The sequence below is a fragment of the Heterodontus francisci genome, chromosome 5, assembly GCF_036365525.1.
Source record: "Heterodontus francisci isolate sHetFra1 chromosome 5, sHetFra1.hap1, whole genome shotgun sequence".
In the NCBI taxonomy this organism is placed as follows: Eukaryota; Metazoa; Chordata; class Chondrichthyes; order Heterodontiformes; family Heterodontidae; genus Heterodontus; species Heterodontus francisci.
This window is the reverse complement of record NC_090375.1, coordinates 7693907-7715404: the sequence shown is the minus strand read 5'-3', so window position 1 is coordinate 7715404 and position 21498 is coordinate 7693907. Positions and strand designations below refer to the sequence as shown.

General features: G+C 50.1%; 1 protein-coding gene across 3 annotated transcripts in view; it reads right to left on the bottom strand.

The window, feature by feature from the left end:
* LOC137369509 (histone H2B-like) overlaps positions 1-21498 on the bottom strand; it is a 66268-nt gene that overhangs the window by 12520 nt on the left and 32250 nt on the right. For 2 of the 3 annotated variants that reach the window (XM_068030764.1, XM_068030765.1), the window contains exon 3: positions 18278-18401. The exons of the other annotated variant lie outside the window; for it this stretch is intronic. In XM_068030764.1, the coding sequence (XP_067886865.1) occupies positions 18278-18376 (99 nt within the window). In that variant the 5' untranslated portion in view covers positions 18377-18401. The remainder of the gene's footprint in view (positions 1-18277; positions 18402-21498) is intronic. 3 annotated transcript variants of the gene reach the window in all.

The following is a 21498-nucleotide window of genomic DNA, read 5'->3' as shown; positions in this document are numbered from 1 at the left end:
CATCTTTCCATATCTTCTCTTTTTTTCTTCAAGAATTAGCAGTATTTGGCCAAAATATGCTTTTTTCATCTTTTTTTTTGTAACAGAGCTCTAAAGAGAAAATCTGTTTATTTTTCGGGTAACTGGGGTGGGTGTATGTGTGTGCGGGGTGGGGGGGGCTAAGGTAAAAAGGGAACTTTCATACTTCAATCTGTGTGTTAATGCTTTGCTTCGTTACTGGTTATGTCTTGTTTTATAATAAACTGATAATTTTGTTGTTTATTAAAGAAACCTAGTTGGTGTATTTTATTCAGGGATAAAAAGTAGAGTCTATGATTGACCGTATCGGTAAACATTTAAATATATGTTGTGACCTGTGGAGAAGAGGAACTAGAGAAACGGTGTGCTCCTCCCGCCTCGGTGGGAACACTCCATCTCATCCATTTTGGTTCCCCCATTTCGTAGATGGGCCTTTGGCGATGCCTGGAAGTGTCTCACTGCCCTTTGCCTCTGGGTGGCATACTTCTGCAGTTTGAGCACTGCCCGCACTGGCTACGTTCCTGCTGCTGGACCTTGTGAAAACTTTGGCCTAACACTAAACCCACATGCCTAGCACGTTTTTGTGTAGGCCGGGCATCTATGCGATTGGTGGGAGAGCCTGCAGTCACTGCACAACTTGTGCTGCCTGGGTGTCTTGGATATTGTACCGACAGGCGTTTCAGACCAAAATGCTTGCAAACACTGTCTCCCTGTGATAACTGCCTCCTATTTGCGTCCGTCCTGTAGCATACTCTCCATGCCGTATCCCTTCGGTATTTCCAGGAGGTCTTTCTGGAACGTCTCAATAGGAGTGGAGCTGATCACCATCAAGCACCCATCCAATCTAACCCCATTTTCCCACACTTGGCCTGTAGCCTTGTATGCTATGGTGTTTCAAGTGCTCATCTAAATACTTCTTAAATGTTGTGAGGGTTCCAGCCTCTACCACCTCTTCAGATAGTGTGTTCCAGATTCCAACCACCCTCTGGGTGAAAACATTTTTCTTCAAATCCCCTCTAAACCTCCTGCCCCTTACCTTAAATCTATGCCCCATGCTCATTGACCCCTCCGCTAAGGGAAAAAGTTTCTTTCTATCTATCCTATCAATGCCCTCATCATTTTGTACACCTCAATCATGTCCCCCCTCAGCCTTCTCTGTTCGAAGGAAAACAACCCTAGCCTTTTCAGTCTCTCTTCATAGCTAAAATGCTCCAGCCCAGGCAACATCCTGGTGAATCTCCTCTGCACCCTCTCCAGTGCAATTACATTCTTCCTATAGTGTGGCGACCAGAACTGTACACAGTACTCCAGCTGTGGCCTAACTAGTGTTTTATACAGCTCCATCATAACCTCCCTGTTCTTATATTCTATGCCTCGGCTAATAAAGGCAAGTATCCCATATGCCTTCCTAACCACCTTATCTACCTGTGCTGCTGCCTTCAGTGATCTATGGACAAGTACACCAAGGTCCCTCTGACCCTCTGTATTTCCTAGGGTCCTACCACCCATTGTATATTCCCTTGCCTTGTTTGTCCTCCCAAAATGCATCACCTCATACTTCTCAGGATTAAATTCCATTTGCCACTGCTCTGCCCATCTTACCAGCCCAGCTATATTGTCCTGTAATCTAAGGCTTTTCTCCTCACTATTTACGAGACCACCAATTTTCGTGTCATCTATGATCATACCTCCGATATTCACATCTAAATCATTAATGTACACTACAAAAGCAAGGGACCCAGCATCGATCCCTGTGGTACACCACTGGTCACAGGCTTCCACTTACAAAAACAATCCTCTACCATCACCCTCTGTTTCCTGCCACTAAGCCAATTTTGGATCCAATTTGCCAAATTGCCCTGGATCCCATGGGCTCTTACCTGCTTAACCAATCTCCCATGCGGGACCTTATCAAAAGCCTTACTGAAGTCCATGTAGACTACATCAACTGCTTTATCCTCATCTACACACCCAGTCACCTCCTCAAAAAATTCAATCATGTTTGTTAGACATGATCTCCCCCTGACAAAGCCATGCTGTCTATCCCTGATTAATCGCTGCCTCTCCAAGTGGAGATTAATCCTGTCTCTCAGAAATTTTTCCAATAGTTTCCCTACCACTGATGTTAAACTCACCGGCCTGTAATTACCTGGTTTATCCCTGCTACCCCCTTTCTTGAATAATGGTACCCTCACACCATCAACCTTCACTCCCTTCACCATCAGCACACAGTGGCAGCAGTGTGTATCATCTACAAGATGCACTGCAGCAACGCACCAAGGCTACTCAGGCAGCACCTTCCAAACCCATGACCTCTACTCCCCAGAAAGACAAGGGCAGCAGATGCATCGAAGTTCCCGTCCAAGGAACACACCATCCTGACTTAGAACTGGGGGAGGCAGTGGCATAGTGGTAATATCACTGGACTAGTAATAGTAAGCCCAGGTTAATTTTCTGGGGACATGGGTTCGAATCCCATCATGGCAGATGATGAAATTTGAATTTAATAAAAATCTGGAAATAAAAGCTAGTCTAATGATCTAATGGTGACCATGAAACCAGTGTCAATTGTTGCAAAAAACCCATCTGGTTCACTAATGTCCTTTAGGGAAGGAAATCTGCCGTCCTTACCTGGTCTGGCCTACATGTGACTCCAGACCCACAGCAATGTGGTTAGCTCTTAACTGCCCTCTGAAATGGCCGAACAGGCCACTCACTTCAAGGGTAGTTTAGGGATGGCAATAAATGCTGGCCTTGCCAGGGATGCCCACATCCTACAAATGAATAAAAAAAAGTATTTAGAATGGATGGGTGCTTGATGATCGGCGCAGACCTGGGCCGAAGGGCCTGTTTCTGTGCTGTAAAACTCTATGACTCTAAATACTCTGCACATCTATTCCTCCTACCAAAGTGGATAACCTCACATTTTTCCACGTTCTTGCCCACTCACTAAGTCTTTCCAAATCCCCTTGAAGCCACTTTGCATTTTCCTCACAACACACATTCCCACTTAGTTTTGTGTCATCCGCGAACTTGGAAATACTACATTTGGTCCCCACATCCAAATCATGGATATATATTGTGAACAGCTGGGGCCCAAGCACTGATCCCTGTAGTACCCCACTAGTCACAGCCTGCCAACGCGAGAATGACCCTCGGATGGTGATAGCAAACACGAGGGAACATAGCTTTAAGTTGAGGGGTGATAGATATAGGACAGATGTGAGAGGTAGTTTCTTTACTCAGAGAGTAGTAGGGGCGTGGAACGCCCTGCCTGCAACAGTAGTAGACTCGCCAACTTTAAGGGTATTTAAGTGGTCATTGGATAGACATATGGATGAAAATGGAATAGTGTAGGTCAGATGGTTTCACAGGTCGGCGCAACATCGAGGGCCGAAGGGCCTGTACTGCGTTGTAATGTTCGAATTCTAATTTTATTCCTACTCTCTGCTTTCTGCCTGTTAACCAATCCTTAATCCACACCAGTATATTACCTCCTATCCCATGTGCTTTAATTTTGCGAACCAACCTCTTGTGGGGGACTTTATCAAAAGCCTTCTGAAAATCCAAGTCTTTGCTTTCTCTCTGCATCAGTTAACAAAGTTGTCCAGGTTCTCGTTGGTTTTCTGTCTTTACTGCATGAGTTCCAGGGGGTGGATTCTGAAATTACTTTAATCCTAAACTGACTTTTTAATGTTGCCCAGAGCTTTGTTGGATCCTTCTGATCAGCATTAGATAAACCATCGGCTGGTGAGTCAGTACTCCACCATGTTGAACATCACTTGGAGGAAGCACTGAAGGTGGCAAAGGCACAAAATGTACTCTGGGTGGGGGACGTCAAGTCCATCACCAAGAATGGCTCGGTAGCACCACTACAGACAGAGCTGGCCAAGTCCTAAAGGACATAGCTGCTAGACTGGGTCTGCGGCATGTGGTGAGGGAACCAACAAGAGGGGAAAACATACGTGACCTCGTCCTCACCAATCTGCCTGCTGCAGATGCTTCTGTCCATGACAGTATTGGGAGGAGTGACCACCGCACAGTCATTGTGGAGACCAAGTCCCATTTCTACATTGAGGATACCCTCCTTCGTGTTGTGTGGCACTACCACCGTGCTTAATGGGATAGATTTCAAACAGATCTAGCAATGCAAAACTGGGCATTCATGAGGCGCTGTGGGCCATCAGCAGCAGCAGAATTGTCTTCTTTTGGGCCTCCTTATCTCGAGAGACAATGGATACGCGCCTGGAGGTGGTCAGTGGTTTGTGAAGCAGCGCCTGGAGTGGCTATAAAGGCCAATTCTGGAGTGACAGGCTCTTCCACAGGTGCTGCAGAGAAATTTGTTTGTTGGGGCTGTTGCACAGTTGGCTCTCCCCTTGCGCCTCTGTCTTTTTTCCTGCCAACTACTAAGTCTCTTCGACTCGCCACAATTTAGCCCTGTCTTTATGGCTGCCCGCCAGCTCTGGCGAATGCTGGCAACTGACTCCCACGACTTGTGATCAATGTCACACGATTTCATGTCGCGTTTGCAGACGTCTTTATAACGGAGACATGGACGGCCGGTGGGTCTGATACCAGTGGCGAGCTCGCTGTACAATGTGTCTTTGGGGATCCTGCCATCTTCCATGCGGCTCACATGGCCAAGCCATCTCAAGCGCCGCTGACTCAGTAGTGTGTATAAGCTGGGGATGTTGGCCGCTTCAAGGACTTCTGTGTTGGAGATATAGTCCTGCCACCTGATGCCAAGTATTCTCCGAAGGCAGCGAAGATGGAATGAATTGAGACGTCGCTCTTGGCTGGCATACGTTGTCCAGGCCTCGCTGCCGTAGAGCAAGGTACTGAGGACACAGGCCTGATACACTCGGACTTTTGTGTTCCGTGTCAGTGCGCCATTTTCCCACACTCTCTTGGCCAGTCTGAACATAGCAGTGGAAGCCTTACCCATGCGCTTGTTGATTTCTGCATCTAGAGACAGGTTACTGGTGATAGTTGAGCCTAGGTAGGTGAACTCTTGAACCACTTCCAGAGCGTGGTCGCCAATATTGATGGATGGAGCATTTCTGACATCCTGCCCCATGATGTTCGTTTTCCTGAGGCTGATAGTTAGGCCAAATTCATTGCAGGCAGCCGCAAACCTGTCGATGAGACTCTGCAGACACTCTTCAGTGTGAGATGTTAAAGCAGCATCGTCAGCAAAGAGGAGTTCTCTGATGAGGACTTTCCGTACTTTGGACTTCGCTCTTAGACGGGCAAGGTTGAACAACCTGCCCCCTGATCTTGTGTGGAGGAAAATTCCTTCTTCAGAGGATTTGAACGCATGTGAAAGCAGCAGGGAGAAGAAAATCCCAAAAAGTGTGGGTGCGAGAACACAGCCCTGTTTCACACCACTCAGGATAGGAAAGGGCTCTGATGAGGAGCCACCATGTTGAATTGTGCCTTTCATATTGTCATGGAATGAGGTGATGATACTTAGTAGCTTTGGTGGACATCCGATCTTTTCTAGTAGTCTGAAGAGACCACGTCTGCTGACGAGGTCAAAGGCTTTGGTGAGATCAATGAAAGCAATGTAGAGGGGCATCTGTTGTTCACGGCATTTCTCCTGTATCTGACGAAGGGAGAACAGCATGTCAATAGTCGATCTCTCTGCACGAAAGCCACACTGTGCCTCAGGGTAGACGCGCTCGGCCAGCTTCTGGAGCCTGTTCAGAGCGACTCGAGCAAAGACTTTCCCCACTATGCTGAGCAGGGAGATTCCACGGTAGTTGTTGCAGTCACCGCGGTCACCTTTGTTTTTATAGAGGGTGATGATGTTGGCATCGCGCATGTCCTGGGGTACTGCTCCCTCGTCCCAGCACAGGCATAGCAGTTCATGTAGTGCTGAGAGTATAGCAGGCTTGGCACTCTTGATTATTTCAGGTGTAATGCTGTCCTTCCCAGGGGCTTTTCCGCTGGCTAGGGAATCAATGGCATCACTGAGTTCCGATTTGGTTGGCTGTATGTCCAGCTCATCCATGACTGGTAGAGGCTGGGCTGCATTGAGGGCAGTCTCAGTGACAGCATTCTCCCTGGAGTACAGTTCTAGGTAGTGCTCAACCCAGCGGTCCATCTGTTTGCGTTGGTCAGTGATTATGTCCCCCGATTTAGATTTGAGGGGGGTGATCTTCTTGATGGTTGGCCCAAGAGCTCTCTTCATGCCATCATACATTCCTCTGATGTTTCCGGTGTCTGAGGCCAGCTGAATATGACTGCATAGGTGTTGCCAGTAGTCGTTTGCGCAACGCCTAGCTGTTCTTTGTGCAGTACTTCTGGCTGCTTTAAGTGCTGCGGATGTTAAATCGCTGGGGGCTTTCTTGTAGTTCAAAAGTGCAATGCGCTTAGCGGCTATGACAGGTTCCAGCTCTTCATTATGAGATTGAAACCAGTCTGCATTTCTCTTCGCACTTTTGCCGTAGGTGGTCAAAGCTGACTCATAGATGGCGTCTCTGATGTGGGCCCACTTGGTCTCAGCATCCCCTGTGGGAGTGTTTTGAAGGGCTGTTACAAGTGAATTTAGAAATTTTTGTAACAGCTGTGGGTGAGAAATTCTGCTCGTGTTGATGCGCGGGTGGCCCTTCTGCTTGGAATGATGCAACTTCTTTGGTCTGAGTCTAACCTTGCTGCACACCAGGGAGTGGTCGGTGTCGCAGTCCGCACTGTGGAAGCTGCGTGTGATTTGAACACTGTTTAAGGCGGCTCGCCTTGTGACAATGAGGTCTAGCTGGTGCCAACGACGTGATCTTGGGTGCCTCCATGAAACCTGGTGACAGGGTTTAGTGTGAAAGAACGAGTTGGTGATGCAGAGGTTATGATAGGTACACAACTCAAGCAGTCTCTGCCCGTTCTCATTCATCCTTCCAACGCCATAGCGCCCAAGGCAGGAGGGCCATGAGTCATGGTCGGCCCCAACCCTGGCATTAAAGTCCCCCAGCAGGAATAGGTGTTCGGTGTTGGGGATGCTGCTAATGATGTTATGGAGTTGTTCATAGAACTGGTCTTTAGCTTCAGGTGCGGAACAGAGTGTTGGAGCATAGATGCTGAGTAGGTGTACTGGACCAGAGGTGGTGAGCAGTCGGATGGACAGTATGCGTTCCGAGCCATTTGAGGGAGGCTCTATCATGCTGAGCAAGGAGTTTCTGATGGCGAAGCCCACTCCATGCTGTCTTGGTTCTTCAGGATCCCTGCCCTGCCAGAAGAAGGTGTAGTCTTGCTCTGCTAGAGAGCCACTCGCGGGGAGGCGAGTCTCCTGAAGTGCTGCAATGTCCACATTGAGTCTACTGAGCTCGTTGTTAATGATGGCGGTCTTCCGAGAATCGTTGATTTGTGTAAGGTCTTCCGACAGGCCAGGACACATAGTTCTGACGTTCCAGCTTGCAAAGCGAAGGGCTGGTACCTTCTTTCCTTTTTTCATGTTGTTTGGTGCGGTGTATCAGTCCACCTTTCGGGCAATGACCCTGAGCTCCAAGCACCCATTGAAGCAGGCAGACTGTGGCGGGACAGAACCTTATTGACCGGGGGCTGCCCGGTTTGAGGCGGGCGGTAGCTGTCCAGTGAGGTGCAATGACCTCTCCCACCGACAAAGGCAACCCGTGGCGCCCAGTTTCTACGCCAATTTATCTGGACTTATAACCCGTAACTGCTGCCTTCCGTGTTGTTTCAGTCGCTGTGAGGCAACTATGGAGTGACCTCTCCATGGCGCATGCCTGGGCAAATTTATGGAGGTTGAGAGTTGCCCAGTCGTCAAAACCCCCCTCTCGGCCTTTCTGGTGGGGTCCAAAGGAGTGCAGCGCACGACGTTTGGCACCAGTATGGCTGCAGGAACTGCCGGAAACATGCCAAAGGTGACACATGACCGCCTACGGGGTTCCGCTCCGGATTTTCTGTTAGGGTTTACTCCCTTAGCCTTGGTCTCTCCCGAGACGCCCACAAGGCAGTGGGGTTGTTGGGGCCCCTACACAGGTGTAGGATGGTGCCGGTGGGAGGAGGGGATGCAAGGGGGAGGGGTAGAGGGAGGGGGTGGGGGGGGGGCTGCAGGGGAAGGGGGTGCGGGGTGAAGATGGTGCGGGGGGGGGGCGGGCTGGGACGGGGTTGTGAGGGGGTGAGCTGAGAGGGTGGAGCAGGGAAGGGGACGGGGGTGGGAGGGGGGTAAAGGGGGGGGGGAGGGGGGGTGGAATCTGGTGCAGGTAATAAGCCATTTCCTCAGTGCCCACCATCGACGTCCGGAAAGCTCATCCACGTCCTTCGGGAGGTGAAGCATCATTTGGCAGACTTAGAGGTGATTACATTTGCTAAGGGTTTTTTTTTTGCAGTGGTTTAAATAAAGGCATGCAGCATTGCCGACAGTGCGCTGCAGATGCTCTCCGAGCCATCTCCCGCGGGCGCTTTGAAGTTGCGGCCGGGGGGGCCGTTCGTGGATGTTTTGGGTGTTCGGGGCACCTTTTCACAGGACTTCTCTAGGGTCCCGCTGCTCCTTCTTCACCTCAATGGACTTACCGCATGCCGTGGCTGCAGACACTCTGGACTGTGAAGACAGCAGGATCGGAGATTAAAGTATCGGCAGCTGTGCTCGTCAGTTTCATCCGGATCAATTTCATTGAGAAAACAAAGAGCAGGTGTGGCTGGGGGAGGGCAGTGGGCCCAGGTAACATACACTAAACTAACTGTTAACTTTTAGATAGGGCTAAAATGAACTGATTTAAAGAGCCAGGGGAATTTAAACAGTTTAAGAGGGCAGATTTGTACTCAACAACAATCTGTAACCTCATGGCCCGGCATCTCCCCCACTCTACCATTACCATCAAGTCAGGAGACCAACCCTGGTTCAATGAAGAGTGCAGGAGGGCATGCCAGGAGCAGCACCAGGCATACCTCAAAATGAGGTGTCAGCCTGGTGAAGCGACAACACAGGACTATCTGCGTGCCAAACTGCATAAGCAGCATGCGATAGACAGAACTAAGCGATCCCATAACCAATGGATCAGATCTAAGCTCTGCAGTCCTGCCACATCCAGCCGTGAATGGTGGTGGACAATTAAACAACTAACTGGAGGAGGTGGCTTCACAAATATCCCCATCCTCAATGATGGGAGAGCCCAGCACATCAGTGCGAAAGATAAGGCTGAAACATTTGCACCAATCTTCAGCCAGAAGTGCCGAGTTCATGATCCATCTCGGCCTCTTCCTGAAGTCCCCAGCATCACAGATGCCAGACTTCAGCCAATTCGATTCACTCCATGTGATATCAAGAAACGACTGAAGACACTGGATACCGCAAAAGCTATGGGCCCTGACAATATTCCGGCAATAGTACTGAAGACCTGTGTTCCAGAACTTGCCGCGCCCCTAGCCAAGCTGTTCCTGTACAGCTACAACACTGGCATCTACCCTGCAATGTGGAAAATTGCCCAGGTATGTCCTGTACACAAAAAGCAGGACAAGTCCAACCCGGCCAATTACCGCCCCATCAGTCTACTCTCAATCATCAGTAAAGTGATGGAAGGTGTCGTTGACAGTGCTATCAAGCAGCACTTGCTGAGCAATAACCTGCTCAGAGACGCTCAGTTTGGGTTCCGCCAGGGCCACTCAGCTCCTGACCTCATTACAGCCTTGGTTCAAACATGGACAAAAGAGCTGAACTCAAGAGGTGAGGTGAGAGTGACTGCCCTTGACATCAAGGCAGCATTTGACCAAGTATGGCATCAAGGAGCCCTAGAAAAACTGAACTCAATGGGAATCAGGGGGAAAACTCTTCGCTGGTTGGAGTCAAACCTAGTGCAAAGGAAGATGGTTGTGGTTGTTGGAGGTCAATCATCTGAGCTCCAGGACATCACTGCAGGAGTTCCTCAGGGTAGTGTCCGAGGCCCAACCATCTTCAGTTGCTTCATCAATGACCTTCCTTCAATCATAAGGTCAGAAGTGGGGATGTTCGCTGATGATTGCACAATGTTCAGCACCATTCGTGACTCCTCAGATACTGAAGCATTCTGTGTCCAGATGCAGCAAAACCTGGACAATATCCAGGCTTGGGCTGATAAGTGGCAAGTAACATTCGCGCCACACAAGTGCCAGGCAATGACCATCTCCAACAAGAGAGATTCTAACCATCTCCCCTTGACATTCAACGGCATTACCATCGCTGAATCCCCCACTATCAACATCCTAGGGGCTACCATTGACCAGAAACTGAACTGGAGTAGCCATATAAATACCATGGCTACAAGAGCAGGTCAGAAGCTAGGAATCCTGGGTGAGTAACTCACCTCCTGACTCCCCAAAACCTGTCCACCATCAAAAAAGGCACAAGTCAGGAGTGTGATGGAATACTCTCCACTTGCCTGGATGGGTGCAGCTCCAACAACACTCAAGAAGCTCGACACCATCCAGGACAAAGCAGCCCAATTGATTGGCACCCCATCTACAAACATTCACTCCGTCTACCACCGACGCACAGTGGCAGCAGTGTGTACCATCTACAAGATGCACTGCAGCAACTCACCAAGGCTCCTTCGACAGCATCTTCCAAATCCACGACCTCTACCAACTAGAAGGACAAGGACAGCAGTTACATGGGAACACCACCACCTGCAAGTTCCCCTCCAAGCCACACACCATCCTGACTTGGAACTATATTGCCTTTCCTTCACTGTTGCTGTGTCAAAATCCTGGAACTCCCTTCCTAACAGCACTGTGGGTGTACCTACCCCACATGGACTGCAACGGTTCAAGAAGGCAGCTCACCACCACCTTCTCAAGGGCAATTAGGGATGGGCAATAAATGCTGGCCTGATCAGCGTCGCCCACATCCCCCAAATGAATAATAAACTAAATCAATGCTGTTGACTCACCACCACAGCCACCATATTGTATTATCTCTTTCTGGACTAATACAAATGAAGCTGAAGGGCAGATGTGCCAGCTGTGCAAGAGAATTGAATCACATGATATTGCAACACTTCTTGAAAAGACATACACATGGGCATAAAAATATAAACAAAGAACAAAGAACAAAGAACAGTACAGCACAGGAACAAGCCATTCAGCCCTCCAAGCCTGCGCCGATCTTGATGCCTGTCTAAACTATAACCTTCTGCACTTCCGGGGCCCATATCCCTCTATTCCCTTCCTATTCATGTATTTGTCAAGATGCCTCTTAAACGTCACGATCGCACCTGCTTCCACCACCTCCCCCGGCAGCAAGTTCCAGGCACTCACCACCCTCTGTGTAAAGAACTTGCCTCGCACATCCCCTCTAAACTTTTCCCCTCGCACCTTAAACCTATGTCCTCTAGTAACTGACTCTTCCACCCTGGGAAAAAGCTTCTGACTATCCACTCTGTCCATGCCGCTCATAACTTTGTAAACCTCTATCATGTCACCCCTTCACCTCCGTCGTTCCAGTGAAAACAATCCGAATTTATCCAACTCTCCTCATAGCTAATGCCCTCCAGACCAGGCAACATCCTGGTAAACTTCTTCTGTACCCTCTCCAAAGCCTCCACATCCTTCTGGTAGTGTGGCGACCAGAATTGCACGCAATATTCTAAGTGTGACCTAACTAAGGTTCTGTACAGCTGCAGCATGACTTGCCAATTTTTATACTCTATGCCCCGACCGATGAAGGCAAGCATGCCGTATGCCTTCTTGACTACCTTATCCACCTGCGTTGCCACTTTCAGTGACCTGTGGACCTGTACGCCCAGATCTCTCTGCCTGTCAATACTCCTAAGGGTTCTGCCATTGACTGTATACTTCCCACCTGCATTAGACCTTCCAAAATGCATTATCTCACATTTGTCCGGATTAAACTCCATCTGCCATTTCTCCGCCCAAGTCTCCAACCGATCTATATCCTGCTGTATCTGACAATCCTCATCACTATCCGCAACTCCACCAACCTTTGTGTCGTCTGCAAACTTACAAATCAGACCAGCTATATTTTCCTCCAAATCATTTATATATACTACAAACAGCAAAGGTCCCAGCACTGATCCCTGCGGAACACCACTAGTCACATCCCTCCATTCAGAAAAGCACCCTTCCATTGCTACCCTCTGTCTTCTGTGACTGAGCCAGTTCTGTATCCATCTTGTCAGCTCACCTCTGATCCCGTGTGACTTCACCTTTTGTACCAGTCTGCCATGAGGGACCTTGTCAAAGGCTTTACTGAAGTCCATATAGATAACATCCACTGCCCTTCCTTCATCAATCATCTTCGTCACTTCCTCAAAAAACTCAATCAAATTAGTGAGACACGACCTCCCCTTCACAAAACCATGCTGCCTCTCGCTAATAAATTCATTTGTTTCCAAATGGGAGTAAATCCTGTCCCGAAGAATCCACTCTAATAATTTCCCGACCACTGACGTAAGGCTCACCGGCCTATAATTTCCTGGATTATCCTTGCTACCCTTCTTAAACAAAGGAACAACATTGGCTATTTTCCAGTCTTCTGGGACCTCACCTGTAGCCAATGAGGATGCAAAGATTTCTGTCAAGGCCCCAGCAATTTCTTCCCTTGCCTCCCTCAGGATTCTAGGGTAGATCCCATCAGGCCCTGGGGACTTATCTACCTTAATGCTTTGCAAGACGCCCAACACCTCCTCCTTTTTGATAATGAGATGACTGAGACTATCTACAATCCCTTCCCTAGGCTCATCATCCACCAAGTCCTTCTCCTTGGTGAATACTGATGCAAAGTACTCATTTAGTACCTCGCCCATTTCCTCTGGCTTCACACTTAGATTCCCATCACTGTCCTTGAGTGGGCCAACCCTTTCCCTGGTTACCCTCTTGCTCTTTATATACGGATAAAAAGCCTTGGGATTTTCCTTAATCCTGTTTGCCAATGACTTTTCATGACCCCTTTTAGCCCTCCTGACTCCTTGCTTAAGTTCCTTCCTACTTTCTTTATATTCCTCAAGGGATTCGTCTGTTCCTAGCCTTCCAACCCTTACGAATGCTTCCTTTTTCTTTTTGACTAGGCTCACAATATCCCGTGTTATCCAAGGTTCCCGAAACTTGCTAAACTTATCCTTCTTCCTCACAGGAACATGCCGGTCCTGGATTCTAATCAACTGACGTTTGAAAGACTCCCACATGTCAGATGTTGATTTACCCTCAAACAGCCATCCCCAATCTAAATTCTTCAGTTCCTGCCTAATATTGTTATAATTAGCCTTCCCCCAATTTAGCACCTTCACCCGAGGACTACTCTTATCCTTATCCACAAGTACCTTAAAACTTATGGAATTATGGTCACTGTTCCCGAAATGCTCTCCTACTGAAACTTCGACCACCTGGCCGGGCTCATTCCCCAATACCAGGTCCAGTACGGCCCCATCCCTAGTTGGAATATCTATATATTGTTTCAAGAAGCCCTCCTGGATGCTCCTTACAAATTCTGCCCCATCCAAGCCCTTAGCACTAAGTGAGTCCCAGTCAATATAGGGGAAGTTAAAATCACCCACCACTACAACCCTGTTACCTTTACATCTTTCCAAAATCTGAATACATATCTGCTCCTCTACCTCCCGCTGGCTGTTGGGAGGCCTGTAGAAAACCCCCAACATCGTGACTGCACCCTTCCTATTCCTGAGCTCCACCCATATTGCCTCGCTGCATGACCCCTCCGAGGTGTCCTCCCGCAAGACAGCTGTGATATTCTCCTTAACAAGTAATGCAACTCCCCCACCCCTTTTACATCTTCCTCTATCCCACCTGAAGCTTTTAAATCCCAGAACATTTAGCTGCCAATCCTGTCCTTCCCTCAACCAAGTCTCTGTAATAGCAACAACATCATATTTCCAAGTACTAATCCAAGCTCTAAGTTTATCTGTCTTACCTGTTATACTTCTCGCATTGAAACAAATGCACTGCAGACCACCAGTCCCGCTGTGCTCCGCAACATCTCCCTGCCTGCTCTTCCTCTTAGTCTTACTGGCCTTATTTACTAGTTCCCCTTCATTTATTTCACTTGCTGTCCTACTGCTCTGGTTCCCACCCCCCTGCCACACTAGTTTAAACCCTCCCGAGTGATGCCTGCAAACCTCGCAGCCAGGATATTTGTGCCCCTCCAGTTTAGATGCAACCCGTCCTTCTTGTACAGGTCCCATCTGTCCCTGGAGAGATCCCAATGGTCCAGATATCTGAAACCCTCCCTTCTACACCAGCTGTTCAGCCACGTGTTTAGCTGCATTATCTTCCTATTTCTAGCCTCACTGGCACGTGGCACAGGGAGTAATCCCGAGATTACAACCCTAGAGGTCCTGTTTTTTAACTTACTACCTAACTCCCTAAACTCCCCCTGCAGGACCTCATCACTCTTCCTGCCTATGTCGTTGGTACCGATGTGTACCTCAACCTCTGGCTGTTCACCCTCCCCCTTCAGAATGCCCCCTGTCCGTTCAGAGACATCCTTGACCCTGGCACCAGGAAGGCAACATACCATCCTGGTGTCTCTTTCATGTCCACTGAAGCGCCTATCTGTGCCCCTGACTATAGAGTCCCCGATAACTATTGCTCTTCTGCACTTTGTCCCTCCCTGCTGAACAACAGTGGCAGCCGTGGTGCCACTGCTCTGGCTGCTGCTGTTTTCCCCTGATAGGCCATCCCCCCCAACAGTATCCAAAACGGTATACTTGTTAGAGAGGGGGATAGCCACAGGGGATTCCTGCACTGACTGCCTGCCCCTTCTAGTGGTCACCCATCTATCTGCCTGTACCTTGGGTGTAACCACTTCTCTAAAACTCCTGTCTATGACTTCATTTTTAAATGGTGTGTGATTTGAAGACAGTCCCTGACACACAGCAATTCCTGTTTTTTCGCTTTAGAAACCAGCAGCGGCATTGCCAGACGCTCCCCCATTGCCTGGGGCTGATTCTCCGCTTTTGCAGGAAGGCTGTGATTGGCAGACGGCCCCTTTGCCGCAATGCGCCAAAACAGCAGCTTCTCCGCCCGGGGATTCTGCGCTTCTGAGGCTGCGAGACGCTCCCTCCGCTGCTGCAACTACGCATTCAGGCTGGCTATTGCAGCCCCCTCCCCTTGAGTGAGAGGCCACCCCATCCCTTTAAACTCCCTCCCTCTGGCTGTAGCCCTCCTGCTGCTGCTAATCTGAGCAGCACTGACAGCTCCATCTCTCTCATACAGTCATGGAGAGGAAGGTAAGAGACAAATCCAGGCATTAAACCCTCACAAACCATCTGCATCCCCCCCATCTCTCTCCCCATTCCCCCTCTCTCTCCCCATTCCCCCTCTCTCTGCATCCCTCTCCCCATTCCCCCTCTCTCTGCCTCTCTCTCCCCATTCCCCCCTCTCTCTCCCCATTCCCCCTCTCTCTGCATCTCTCTCCCCATTCCCCCTCTCTCTGCATCTCTCTCCCCATTCCCCCTCTCTCTGCCTCTCTCTCCCCATTCCCCCTCTCTCTCCCCATTCCCCCTCTCTCTCCCCATTCCCCATCTCTCTGCATCTCTCTCCCCATTCCCCCTCTCTCTCCCCATTCCCCCTCTCTCTCCCCATTCCCCCTCTCTCTCCCCATTCCCCCTCTCTCTCCCCATTCCCCCTCTCTCTGCATCTCTCTCCCTCTCTCTGCATCTCTCTCCCCATTCCCCCTCTCTCTCCCCATTCCCCCTCTCTCTCCCCATTCCCCCTCTCTCTCCCCATTCCCCCTCTCTCTCCCCATTCCCCCTCTCTCTGCATCCCTTTGCCTCGCTGTCTCTCTCTTTCCATCTGCATCCTTCTCGCTCCATTTCTCTCTTCTCTCCATCCCCCTCCCTCCCTTCCTCCCTATGTCTGTCTGCAAACAGCAACGTGATCAGCATCTTTAACAGCCCTTTAGTTAGCAGGCTCACATTGCCAAACTCTCTCTCGTAAAACTGATTTCAAACTGCCCCTTAATGCTTGTTTAAGAATGCCCCTTCTCCCTCCCTCCCTCCCCATCTTCCTCCATCCTCCTCTCTCTCTCTCTTTGCTTATTCTTTTAACTTTGCTGAGCTAAACAATCCCCCTTTCTCATTCTCTCGAATGCCTGGGAGGCCAGTACAGGGGCAGTGTGCTGCTCACTCCTCTGACACAGAAGGATGTTTTTGTGTGTGTTCGTTTTGCGATCAAGGTTTTTCTTTTCCCTCCTCGTTCCTTCGCCAACTCCTTCCCTCTCCACATCCTCAGGGAGCATGTGTAGTGGATAATTTAAAAGGAAAGAGAGAATTTGACCAGTCTCCTCTTTCAATCAAATATTATGTGTCTGATTTATGAAGCATTGTGTTGTTAACCTTTTGTTCCTGTTTGGGTCGGTTGTTTGCTGCAGAGAGGGGATTCGGGACTGGATGATTTGCTTTTTGTGGAACCTGCCATACCTCAATGGGTAACATTCTCACCTCACAGTCAGAAAGGATCAAGGCCCACTCCAGATATCAGAGCACAAAATCTAGGCTGACACTTTGGTACAGTACTGAGGGAGTGCTGCACTGTCGGAGGGTCAGTATTGAGGGAGCGCTGCAGTGTCAGTGGGTCAGTGCTGAGGGAGCGCTGCACTGTCGGAGGGTCAGCGCTGAGGGAGCGCTGCACTGTCGGAGGGTCAGCGCTGAGGGAGCGCTGCACTGTCGGAGGGTCAGCGCTGAGGGAGCGCCGCACTGTCGGCGGGTCAGCGCTGAGGGAGCGCCGCACTGTCGGCGGGTCAGCGCTGAGGGAGCGCCGCACTGTCGGCGGGTCAGCGCTGAGGGAGCGCCGCACTGTCGGCGGGTCAGCGCTGAGGGAGCGCCGCACTGTCGGCGGGTCAGCGCTGAGGGAGCGCCGCACTGTCGGCGGGTCAGCGCTGAGGGAGCGCCGCACTGTCGGCGGGTCAGCGCTGAGGGAGCGCCGCACTGTCGGCGGGTCAGCGCTGAGGGAGCGCCGCACTGTTGGAGGTGCTGTCTTTTGGATCAGTCATTAAACTGAGGTTCCAGCTCCTGTCAGGTGGATGTATCAGATCCCTGGTCACTATTGGGAGAAGAACAGAAAAATTCTCCCAAATGTCCTGGTCAATATTTAACTGTTAACCAAAGATCACCTGGTCATTATCACACTCCATTTCATGGGATCTTGCTATGCACCAATTGGCTGCCAGTTCCTACATTACAACAGTGATGACACTTCAGAAAGTATTTCATTGACTGTAGTTGCCTTGATACATGCTGAGTTGTGAAGGGTTTATAAAAATGCAAGTATGGGGTAGGCGGGATTGTGGACTTGAGATGACAATCCAATCAGCCATGATCTTATTGAATGGAGGAGCTGGCTTGAGGGGCCGAATGGCCTGCACCTGCTCCTAATTTATATGTTCATAAGTCTTTCAGTTTTCGATGTGATGGGGTGTTTGGGATTACGGTCCCTGATGGACTGGAGTCCCCCTGATCCCAGACAGTGGGGTTTTTCGGGGATGGTTGATGGGGTTTGGACTGACCTCCCGTGGGGAAATTCACATGGTCCGTTATCTCAGACTGTCTGGGCAGTGGCTGATTCGCAGAACACGGGAAAGTGCGCTCGTTAACCATTGATCAACCTCGCGCTGGGTTCAGAAACTGTCCCCACCCTGCTACTAAACCCCACCACCTCCCCGCAATCCCCCTCCCCCGGATCCCCCTTTCCATCACTAGTTGAGCACTGTCCCCTCGTTCTGTTCAGGAGGTGAACGTTCCTAGTAGTGACGACACATCTCCATTCATCATGGGGACTGTCGAAACAACACCTGGAATTCTATCACACTATAACTCAGTAAATATATGAAGCTACATCACAGAACTGTTATCAAAAACAATCTGACACCGAGCCACGTGGAGATATTAGGAACGGTCAAAGAGGTCAGTTTGAAAGGATGAGAGAGAGAGGTGGAGAGGCTTAGGGAGGGAATTCCAGAGCTTAGGGCCCAGGCAGCTGAATGCAAGGCCGCCAGTGATAGAATGATGGGAATCGGGGGATGGACACGAGGCCAGAATTAGAGGAGTACAGAGATCTCGGAGGGTTGTGGGGCTGGAGGGGATTACAGAGATAGGGAAGGGTGAGGCCATGGAGGGATTTGAGGGTGAGTATAGGAATTTTAAATTTGAGGTGTTGCTGGAGTGGGAGCCAGTGTCAGTCAGTGAGCACAGGGAGTGATAGTGAATGGGACTTGTTGTGCGATGGGTTGTAGGGAGACCTGTCCCATAGACTAGTCAATCAACAACCTGACATAGTCATACTCACGGAATCATACCTTACAGACAATGTCCCAGACATTGGTAATGTTAGGAGTGACCACCGCACAGTCCTTGTGGAGACGAATTCCCATCTTCACATTGAGGATACCCTCCATCGTGTTGTGTGGCACTATCACCGTGCTAAATGGGATAGATTTCGAACAGATCTAGCAATGCAAAACTGGGCATTCATGAGGCAAGCAGCAAACTTGCATTCAACCACAATCTGTAACCTCATGACCCGGCATATCCCCCACTCTATCATTACCATCAAGCCAGGGGACCAACCCTGGTTCAATGAAGAGTGCAGGAGGGCATGCCAGGAGCAGCACCAGGCAAACCTCAAAATGAGGTGTCAACCTGGTGAAGCTACAACACAGGACTATCTGCGTGCCAAACTGCATAAGCAGCATGTGATAGACAGAGCTAAGAGATCGTATAACCAATGGATCAGATCGAAGCTCTGCAGTCCTGCCACATCCAGCTGTGAATGGTGGTGGACAATTAAACAACTAACTGGAGGAAATAAAAACAAGAAATGCTGGAACCACTCAGCAGGTCTGGCAGCATCTGTGAAAAGAGAAGCAGAGTTAATGTTTCGGGTCAGTGACCCCAGTGTGCCCCAGTGTTATACAGCGACAGGCCTGTCCCCACCAGTACTGTACCCCAGTGTTATACAGTGACAGACCTGTCCCCACCAGTACTGTACCCCAGTGTTATACAGTGACAGACCCGTCCCCACCAGTACTGTCCCTCAGTGTTATACAGTGACAGACCAGTCCCCACCAGTACTGTACCCCAGTGTTATACAGTGACAGACCTGTACCGACCAGTACTGTACCCCAGTGTTATACAGTGACAGACCTGTCCCAACCAGTACTGTGCCCCTGTGTTATACAGTGACAGACCTGTCCCCACCAGTACTGTACCCCAGTGCAACACAATGACAGACCCGTCCCCAACAGTACTGTACCCCAGTGTTATACAGTGACAGACCTGGACCCGCCAGTACTGTACCCCAGTGTAACACAATGACAGACATGTCCCCACCAGTACTGTACCGCAGTGTTATACAGTGACAGACCTGTCCCCACCAGTACTGTACCGCAGTGTTATACAGTGACAGACCTGTCCCCACCAGTACTGCACCCCAGTGTTATACAGTGACAGACCTGTACCGACCAGTACTGTACGCCAGTGTTATACAGTGACAGACCCGTCCCCACAAGTACTGTACCCCAGTGTTATACAGTGACAGACCTGTCCCCACCAGTACTGTACCCCAGTGTTATACAGTGACAGACCTGTCCCCACCAGTACTGTACCCCAGTGTTACACAGTGACAGACCTGTCCCCACCAGTACTGTACCCCAGTGTTATACAGTGACAGACCTGTCCCCACCAGTACTGTACCCCAGTGTTATACAGTGACAGACCTGTCCCCACCAGTACTGTACCCCAGTGTCATACAGTGACAGACCTGTCCCCACCAGTACTGTACCCCAGTGTTAGACAATGACAGACCTGTCCCCACCAGTACTGTCCCCCAGTGTTATACAGTGACAGACCTGTCCCCACCAGTACTGTACCCCAGTGTTATACAATGACAGACCTGTCCCCACCAGTACTGTACCCCAGTGTTATACAGTGACAGACCTGTCCCCACCAGTACTGTACCCCAGTGTTATACAGTGACAGACCTGTACCCGCCAGTACTGTACCCCAGTGTAACACAATGACAGACATGTCCCCACCAGTACTGTACCCCAGTGTCATACAGTGACAGACCTGTCCCCACCTGTTCTGTACGCCAGTGTTATACAGTGACAGACCTGTCCCCACCAGTACTGTACCCCAGTATTATTCAGTGACAGACCTGTCCCCACCAGTACTGTACCCCAGTGTTATACAGTGACATACCCGTCCCCACCAGTACTGTACCCCAGTGTTATACAGTGACAGACCTGTCCCCACCAGTACTGTACCCCAGTGTTATACAGTGACAGACCTGTCCCCACCAGTACTGCACCCCAGTGTTATACAGTGACAGACCTGTCCCCACCAGTACTGTACCCCAGTGTTATACAGTGACAGACCTGTCCCCACCAGTACTGTACCCCAGTGTTATACAGTGACAGACCTGTGCCCACCAGAACTGTACCCCAGTGTTATACAGTGACAGACCTGTACCCACAAGTACTGTCCCCCAGTGTTATACAGTGACAGACCTGTCCCCACCAGTACTGTACCCCAGTGTTATACAGTGACAGACCTGTACCCACAAGTACTGTCCCCCAGTGTTATACAGTGACAGACCTGTCCCCACCAGTACTGTACCCCAGTGTTATACAGTGACAGACCTGTCCCCACCAGTACTGTACCCCAGTGTTATACAGTGACAGACCTGTGCCCACCAGTACTGTACCCCAGTGTTATACAGTGACAGACCTCTCCCCACCAGTACTGTACCCGAGTGTTATACAGTGACAGACCTGTACCCACCAGTACTGTATCCCAGTGTCATACAGTGACAGGCCCGTCCCCACCAGTACTGTCCCCCGGAGTTGGACAGTGACAGACCTGTCCCCACCAGCACTGTACCCCAGTGTTATACAGTGACAGACCTGTACCCACAAGTACTGTCCCCCAGTGTTATACAGTGACATACCTGTACCCACCAGTACTGTACCCCAGTGTTATACAGTGACAGACCTGTACCCACAAGTACTGTACCCCAGTGTTATACAGTGACAGACCTGTCCCCACCAGTACTGTACCCCAGTGTTATACAGTGACAGACCTGTCCCCACCAGTACTGTACCCCAGTGTTTTCCAGTGACAGACCTGTCCCAACCAGTACTGTACCCCAGTGTTATACAGTGACAGACCTGTGCCCACCAGTACTGTACCCCAGTGTTATACAGTGACAGACCTGTCCCCACCAGTACTGTACCCCAGTATTATTCAGTGACAGACCTGTCCCCACCAGTACTGTACCCCAGTGTTATACAGTGACATACCTGTCCCCACAAGTACTGTACCCCAGTGTTATACAGTGACAGACCTGTCCCCACCAGTACTGTACCCCAGTGTTATACAGTGACAGACCTGTCCCCACCAGTACTGTACCCCAGTGTTATACAGTGACAGACCTGTCCCCACCAGTACTGTACCCCAGTGTTATACAGTGACAGACCTGTCCCCACCAGTACTGTACCCCAGTGTTATACAGTGACAG